General features: G+C 31.6%; 1 protein-coding gene across 1 annotated transcript; it reads left to right on the top strand.

Moving 5' to 3' along the window:
* The first annotated feature begins 811 nt into the window (after positions 1-811).
* On the top strand, positions 812-4,676 carry LOC124538413. The gene is made up of 2 exons (XM_047115463.1): positions 812-2,803; positions 2,834-4,676. The coding sequence occupies exons 1-2, from the start codon at positions 1,748-1,750 to the stop codon at positions 4,553-4,555; spliced, it is 2,778 nt and encodes a 925-aa protein (XP_046971419.1). The 5' UTR covers positions 812-1,747; the 3' UTR covers positions 4,556-4,676.
* The last annotated feature ends 4,612 nt before the right edge of the window (positions 4,677-9,288 follow it).

Below are 9,288 nucleotides of genomic sequence, written 5' to 3'. Positions count from 1 at the left end.
AACCAGAACGATAAAAGTTATTGGGTTTAAGCAGGCAAATTCTCAACTAGACGATTCTACCGCAAGTAAATTCAGTTTTTTAATATTGTAAGTGGACTTCAGTAACAATGCATCGTTTCTGCGATCGTGTGTAGAAAGAAATATTGAGGTTATGATTTATTTTAGTTGAATATTTTTTACTTAAAAATCTACTTAAACTTATGCCAGAAGTAGAAGACGTAGGTTTTTATAAGCAATATTATTATCCGCTTCAAATTTGGACCATAGATGATATTTCAGTAAATATCCCGAAGCAATTATCACCAAGCAATCTACAAAAAAGTACGAACACGTTTCAAACCGTCCCGATTTAGAACTTTTACATAACAAGTAGCGAGTACTTATGCACGAACATATGGTTTAGAATATGGTTCAGGAATCAGGAGTACGGACAGGCGGTAAGTTGCAGTAATTTGGTTAATTTGTGCCTATGTTATCGTGGGACAAACGACCAACGTGAGATAGGGTTTAAGCCGCTGGCAATGTGCCAGCCAGTGGCATCTGGACGTTGAGTTAGGTAAACTGGAAGCGCTTTGATGTTTTCATTTCGTTGACACGACACATTTTATACTTGTACCGTTTATTTATTTTGTTTTTCCTTTGATATTAAAGCCTGTAACTGTAGCTAAATATTCTGGCTCGTCAAATATAATTCAGTTGAAATACATATATACAGTATGTTTTACTTGGTAGTAGGACTGTGTACAAGCCAGTAAGACCAGCAATTTTTAGAATTGCTGTTTACCGATTTGAATGTTAAGTGCGAATCGAATAGCGGGAATATCATGAGCGGCAGCGATTCGGCTCCAGATTTACGTGTCATTACACGAGAAGAAAATGTAACAATACGAAAAAGAAAAGAGCGTGAAAATGATTCTGTATATTTTATAGAAGAATTGACGAAATTGCGCTGTGAAATACAAACATTTTTTGAAAAATTTGGGATAAATCAAAATCATAACAATAATAAAATCTTTCAAGAAATATCTGAAATCAAACAAGAAATAAAAACAGCCACAGAAAATTTAATTTTGGAACAACAAACATTAAGACAAGACTTAGAAAATTTGAGACAGAAAAATTTATCCATTCAAGAAAAAATTAAACAACTCGAAGATAATATTACTGAATGTAAAACTAATAACTATCCGTCCTCATCAATTCCGCTAACGCCTAGTTACGAAAACATTACCTTCGAAATGCAAGATCGTTATAACCGACAGAAAAATATTATCATAGCGGGTATATGTGAATTAAATGATAAAAATTTGGAATCACGGCGGAAATACGACCAACAAGAAGTATTAAAAATAATTAATCTAATTTATAACAATCCTCCAATGCCAATTAAAATTATACGATTAGGAAAATTTGTCTCAGGCAGAAATCGAAATATTAAAGTTTGTTTCAATAACCAAGAAATAGCTGCATCGATTTTACTTAACCGTAATAAGCTAAATGACACTAAAATTCGTATATTTTGGGATCAAACACCTGCACAAATAAAATACTTTAAAAATTTGAAAAATGAACTCACACAGCGACAACACAATGGCGAAACAAATTTAATTATAAAATACATAAATGGAGTACCTAAGATAACTAAAACGACTTTAAAAAACTGAATATAGATCCGATACCAACTGATTTATCTACGTCAAATGAACCCATCACACATCAAATTACTTACAACTATAGCAACGTTATAATGACGAAGAATTCTTTGAAATTTTTCTATGCAAATATGAGAAGTTTACTAAAAGAAGGTAAAATGGATGAACTGAAGTGTAATATTAAATCTTTTAAATATACAGTACACTTAATACTTTTAACCGAAACTTGGATAAAATCAGAGAAAGATGCATGTACTCTTAAAATTCCGAATTACACACATTTTTATAACCTAAGGACTGATAGCATAGGTGGAGGAGTATCAATTTATATACACAACGATCTAACGCACTCAATTACAGAAGAAAAATATATCGATGGAAACAACTATTTGTGGATTTATCTTAGTAAATATGCCTTACACATTGGACTTGTATATAAACCTCCAGCAACGAATACAGAAAATTTTTTGCAAACTTATTCCGAGCAATTAGAAAATAGAAAGAGATCGATTGTATTTGGTGATTTCAACATAAATTTATTGAACAATGATAAATTCTCAAAAAAATATAATAATATTTTACAACAAACTGGATATGAAATTTTAAATAAAATAGATGTTAACTACTGCACTAGAGAAACAGAAACTACAAAAACAATTATTGATCATGTATGTACAAATATTAAAAAGGATTTCCATTTGGCCATAATAGACTCTCCACTATCAGACCACAAGCAGATTTATTGCGAGTTAAAAATATATAAAAAGGAACCAAAGAAGAAATATAGCTATGAAGCGATTAATTACAATTTACTGTACAGAGATATGTGTGTAACAAATTTTTCAAATGCGGAACATGATTTTAGCGTGTTAGAAAACTATATTAAAACTCAAATTGATAACCATAAAACAATTAAATATAAAATACAAAACTTGCCCCAAGAAGACTGGATAAATAAAAATATTATTGAAGAAATCAGCAAACGTAATCAGTTATGGAGAGACTTGAAACATGATCGCAATAACACTGATTTAAATAATGATTTTATTTGGACAAGGAATCATGTTGGAACTCTAATAAAAAATACTAAAGATAGATATTATTTTGCTGCTTTTATGAAAACTTACAACAAACCAAGGCGAATGTGGAATTTAATTCATAACTTAGCTACCAATAAGAATAAATGTAGTGTTGTTCCCTCAAAACTCATAATAGATGGTAAAACTATTGATGAACTCCAGGACATATGTGAGTCTTTTAATATATACTTTTCTTCTATCGGTCCAATCTTGGCAAATAACATACCACAGAAATATCACAAAATAACATCATTCATAACACATACACAACAACACCCTTACAGTTTAAATGAATTTAAGTTATCTTCAAAAATTGAAATCCAAACAATAATTAATAATTTAAATGTTAATTCAAGCTCAGGTATAGACAATATTACAACCAAATCATTAAAATGCATTAACAATTTAGTGTGTGAAGATTTAAGTCATTGTATTAATAAATGTATTAAGGAAGGCGTATTTCCAGATTCTCTAAAAATAGCAAAAGTTAGCCCTATTCATAAATCAGGTGGTAAAACTGATCCTGGAAACTACCGTCCAATATCTGTCCTACCAGCTTTATCGAAGGTTTTTGAAAAAATTATACATGTACGTTTAAATAACTATCTTAAAAATATAGATTTTTTATACAAACAACAATATGGTTTCCGAAAAAATTCTAACACACTATCTGCAACAATAGATTTAGTTAATAAAATAAAAAATAATATTGATCAAAAGAAATTAGTTTTAGGTGTATTTATAGATTTAAAGAAAGCGTTTGATACTGTGTCCCATAACATTTTGATAAATAAGTTAACAAATATTGGTATTCATGGGTCAGCTTTAAAATTACTTACATCATACCTTACAAACAGACAACAAATAGTTAAGATTAAAAACATTAAAAGTACACCAAAAATGATTACCTGTGGAATACCTCAGGGATCTATTTTAGGGCCTCTGTTATTTTTAATATATATAAATGATATCAGTCATCTGGATTTATCCGGTGAAGTATCGCTCTATGCAGATGACACGTGTTTATTTTACTTTGAAGATTCTATTGAAATTTTATTAGCAAAAGCACAGAATGATTTAGATAAATTACATGAATGGTTTCAATATAATTTACTAACTATAAATATTGAAAAGACTTCTTTCATGCTTTTTCATACAAAAAATAAAAAAATTCCAAAATTTAACCCAATAATGATAAATAATCAGACTATTAAACAATCAAATGAAGAAAAGTATCTTGGCCTAATCCTAGACCCTAAGCTAACATGGCAGGCACATTTAGACTACTTGCAAGGAAAAATAAATTCACTCACTGGGGCAATACGTAGATCGTCGCGATGTATACCACACAAAATCCGTATTATAATATATAATTCACTTGTAAAGTCATTATTAGAATATCTTGTTGAGGTTTGGGGTAGTGCATATAAAACTAATATAAAGGATCTACAGATCTCGCAAAATAAATTACTAAAGTCATTATTCCATCTTGATTACCACATGTCAACCAAAGAATTATATAAACGTACTAATGTATTATCAATTAACCAGTTATACAAATTTAAAACATGCATATTAATTAGAAAAATACTAACAAAAACAATACACACACAAATAACGTTTAGAACTAAAACCTACAAACATTACACTAGAAATAAACACAAACTTGAATTACCCAAGACCAGGACGAAATATGGAATTAAATCTCTACAGTTTGAGGGAGCAAAACTATACAATAGCTTACCTAATGAAATTTTCAATGAAAAATCCTTTACGATCTTTAAGAAAAAATTATTATCTTATTGTAAAAAATACTTAGATTAATTACTCTTGAATTGTATAAGTCGTTACTACTGTACTAAATTGTCAGTTAAATTATTATGTAAAATATCTCATTTAAGTGAACATTGTATGTTCTTTATGAGAAAATAAATTCTTAAACCACAAGTGAGACAATTTAACAACGGCATACCCATAATGTCCCAATCCCCAAGGTTAGTAGCGCATTGGTGACCATTTGATTATCAGTTGGCCCAAGTTTTGAGAATATTGCTTTAGTTGGTATTTAACACATGTCTCTTACAACAACATGTTGTTGTTTAAGAAATTTATATAGTTTTAGTTTCTTGTTAATCTGTGTTGTTGTTGATCTGTCAGTCGTGTCGTAAAATTGCTTACAAAAAAAATGTAAATCAAATCAGACAATTAGCTGATAATCCAATAAAACGTTCAAAATATTAGGGTGTGGCGATGAATACTCTAATATTACTCAATGAAATTATTTATACTTTTTCTTAATATACATACGTATTAATGCTACGTGCGTATTCAAATTTAATATATAATGTTCAAAATACGATATTTTGTCAAAACTTAACGAACAAAATGCAACTTGACTTCTAAAACTGCGTCTGAAGTATTAACTTCTATTCAAAATAATTAATAATTAACACTAATTAATATCTTTAAAATAATGATATTCCAAAACAGTAGGTGATAATTTTAGATGTAATAATATAAATTTTGTATAAGAATATTTATAACATACTCATAATTGATTTAAGTTGTACTCTCGTACAAATCGGTTCAGTTACGAATTAATTAACTACTGGATTAGACCGCGTCTTAACCAATTATTGTCGGTCTAAGCCCAGACAAGCGACACTGAATTTTCATATGGTTAATTTGCATTCATTCATTCATTCACGATTCTCATGCTGAGCAGCGAAGAAAAACGTCGTTTAGATTTTTATCTTTACCGTCTAATTGTACCCAATTTCAATTTATTTCATCCCGCATTAGATAATCGTGGCATAGTGAACTGCTAACCATCTTTTCGAAGGTAATATATATTTAAGGCCAGCACTTACAAGCGGTGACTTTTATAGTAACGTATCTTTCATTTATTACTTATCAGTACAAGTAAGGCTTTATACATTTGAATTTAGGTTTCACTGACCGAATATATGAAAGAATTGTTAAACATAAGACATTGTAACGGGCTACGCTATACTTACATACACGTGAGAATGAATTATGGTTATATTATATTTTTTTCAAAATATAAAATCTGTCGCAGCGCCACCTTCCAGTTTCAATAGTTCGTCCGCAGACCAAATAATCCAAAACCCTCCCCTATAGTCGATTGAACATGATCTCCGACGCTCTAATCGCCTGGCCATGGGAAATTCGCGGACGCGAATATTCGCGCGGTGCGAACGGCGAAGCGTCTTGCGAATGAGACAAACGTATAGCAATGAACATGCTTCGCCGTTCGCACCGCGCGAATTTCCCGTAGCCAGGCGGTAAAAGAACACGATTATTACGCATACACAACGTGACATCCTAACTATCTAGACGAAATCAGGAGTCAATATTAAAAATATAAACGTAAAATTATATCTTAAGTAGGATAGGTTATAAATCACAACAGAAAAAGAAAAGTAACACCAACATAATTGTCCCAAGTCACATCCAGCAGCTTTACAACCTCGTAGCAAAGATATAGGGCGATGTACTCTACACTTCGTGGTCCTGCATGCGATACATGCCACGTGAATATTTCAGATTTCCGCGCGGACACATTTTTGCACCAACGTGCTTCTGGATTGTTCGAATAAAATAAATTAAAACCATTGTTACGTTACGTGTTTCCTTTTGTGCAACGAAGAATATTCGGACTTAAAGTCCCGTATGAAATATTTATGTTGACATTTTCATGCTCGTTTAATTTTCGGCGGTCGGTTTTGAGTCTGTTTGCAATTAGTCGGCGTTGGTGCTAATTGTTCATTATACATTTCTTTAGGCCCCCGAATAAGTTTGTCTTTGCGAACTAAATTACGACTTTGTTCTCGTTGTTAAGAAAGAGTGAAACGTTTATTTGACATTGATAACAGGAGACATAACAACAAAGTTTACTAATACAATGTTATATTAAAATATAATAGAGAAAATTATACAGTATAGTTACAGATGATGATATAACATATTATATGGGATGGTAATGTAGGTATTTGTGAGTTATATACCTTTCAGTATCAAATTTTATTAGGATTTACTCCAAATATAGAGGATAATCACTAGGTGGTTGGGCTTTGTGCAAGCCCGTCTGAGTAGGTACCACCCACTCATCAGTTATTCTACCGCCACATAACAGTACTCAGTATATGTGTTCCGGTTTGAAGGGTGAGTGAGCCAGTGTAATTACAGGCACAAGGGACATAGAACCTTAGTTCCCAAGGTTGGTGGCGCATTGACGATCTAAGGAATAGTTAATATCTCTTAGAGCGTCATTGTCTATGGGTGATGGTGACCACTTCCTTCAGGTGGCCCATATGCTCATCCGTGAACCTATACCATAAAAAAATCGACTTAATTCCTTATTGGCCACAAAAGTTGACAATCGGTCGATGCCATTTTCTGTTCGACGCCGTTGACGAGAATTATCACGATTAACATCTACACTTAACCAAAGTTAGTAAAGAAAATTTGGAAATTCAAATGAGAAATCAATTTATTGACACTAACATTGAAATAACCTTAATTAAATTAAATGCGATATCAAAACTGTGAAAAATATTATCAAAATATATATTCAATAATCATTTCATATATTATGAATGAGTCGAGATGGCCCAGTGGCTAGAACGCGTGCATCTTAACCGATGATTAGGGATTCAAACCCAGGCAAGCACCGCTGATTCATGTGTTTAATTTGTCTTTATAATTCATCTTGCGCTCAGCGGTGAAGGAAAACATCGTGAAGAAACCTGCACGTGACAAATTTCATAGAAATTCTGCCACATGTGTATTCCACCAACGCATTGGAACAGCGTGGTGGAATATGTTCATAGTTTATCATTTATCATTATATTATTTACTATCCAAAGTTTGCTCAAATCACCAGACAGATTTGGTATTATTATTGAAATCTCAAAAATTTGAATAATTAATAAAAAAATATTTATCATTTTAAACATATAATAACTCTAACAGAAACATTATATTTTTCCAAGTATATATATCATAATTGAGTTCATTTAATATTTAGAACACTTATTATTGCTTAAAAAAGTTATAACTTTCAACCGGTTATTCATGTATATTTTTTTTTTTTTTTCAAATGACAGTACAACAACACTGTATTGTTTGACAGTAGAATATGTCGATGAGTAGAGTGTACCCAGATGAAAATGCACAAAGTTCTCCTACAAAATATTAGAGATGAAAAAGTTTCATATTTAGGAAATATAACATATGAATTATTTCTGAAGTGTAAGTCACCCTCCAAGCTTAAGGAAAATGTTTAAGACTTTTACTGCATGACGTAAGGGGTTGAACAAGTTTTGACAAGTACGCGATGAACTTCGGTGTAACGTATCTCTGCGTTAACTTGTTATTTCTGTTTATTAAATTTGAGAAATCAAAATGGCGTTAAATATCCTAATTAAGCACTACCAGTGTGAAAGTGCTTTCCTACACACGGGATTAAGTTAATTAATATCTCAATATTAAACTGCTAATAAATATACTCAATTAGATTTTTTACATTACACTAATTTCTCACTGCAGGGGCTAAGGCCTTCTCTTGCTTTTAAGAGAAAGTTTGGAAAATATTCCTCCACGCTATGCCAATGCGGGTTGGTGAAATACACATGTGGCAGAATTTCGATGAAATAAAACACATATAGGTTTCCTCACGTTGCTTTCTTTCACCGCAGAGTATGAAATAAATTATAAACACAAATTAAGCAGATGAATATTCAGTGGTGATTGCCGGGACTTAAACCCGCAAATTTCGGTTAAGACGCACGTGTTCTAGCCACTGTTCCATCTCGCCTTTTACTTAATTAAATAATAAAAAAAATGTGTTAAGTCATATGTGACGTGTATCATGTAACACCTGACTGAAATTAAGCAACGTAAAAATAACTCTTAAAATGATTAATCATTGGTTGACTGCAGCACCGCGCGCGCTCATTGGTTAAATTAAATAGCACGCGCTTCCCCCAACTTCCTGTTTCACACTTCCGTCCCTTTTCACGAAACCCCTACATCAAAAAAAAACAGTATAACTGTTATTTACATTCGTACACGTTCGTTGCTACATTAACGAGACAGTTAACCTTCATATATACTAAGAGTGCAAAACTGCAAACATACATATTAAATAAAAAGTTTTGTAAATAAATCTCATTCACGTAAACATTAGAACATACTAAAGGTAAGGCCTCATTTCAACCAAGGTTGGCCCAACTCTCGTTACCTCGAGTGCGGTAAATCGCTGAACGTCAAATTGGACGGTTAAGTGTGGTCCAATTTGTAAACCCTGATATAACTCGGTACAGCCCTCTCGACCTAAAAAGGAATTATATTTAAAACCTAATTTTTGAAACGTGCTGCATGTATCATGAAATTTTATTTCAAAAAATTCAATTTTTTTATTTAAATATTATATGTATTATTTTTGTAATATTTAACGTAAAACTTTCCTATAGAGTCGCAGTTGTTAAAATTATTAAGCATTGACAAAAATATATTAAAAAAACCGCTATCGA

Source organism: Vanessa cardui, chromosome 20 (assembly GCF_905220365.1).
Source record: "Vanessa cardui chromosome 20, ilVanCard2.1, whole genome shotgun sequence".
In the NCBI taxonomy this organism is placed as follows: Eukaryota; Metazoa; Arthropoda; class Insecta; order Lepidoptera; family Nymphalidae; genus Vanessa; species Vanessa cardui.
The sequence above is the reverse complement of the archived record's forward strand: the minus strand, read 5'-3'. Positions and strand labels throughout refer to the sequence as shown.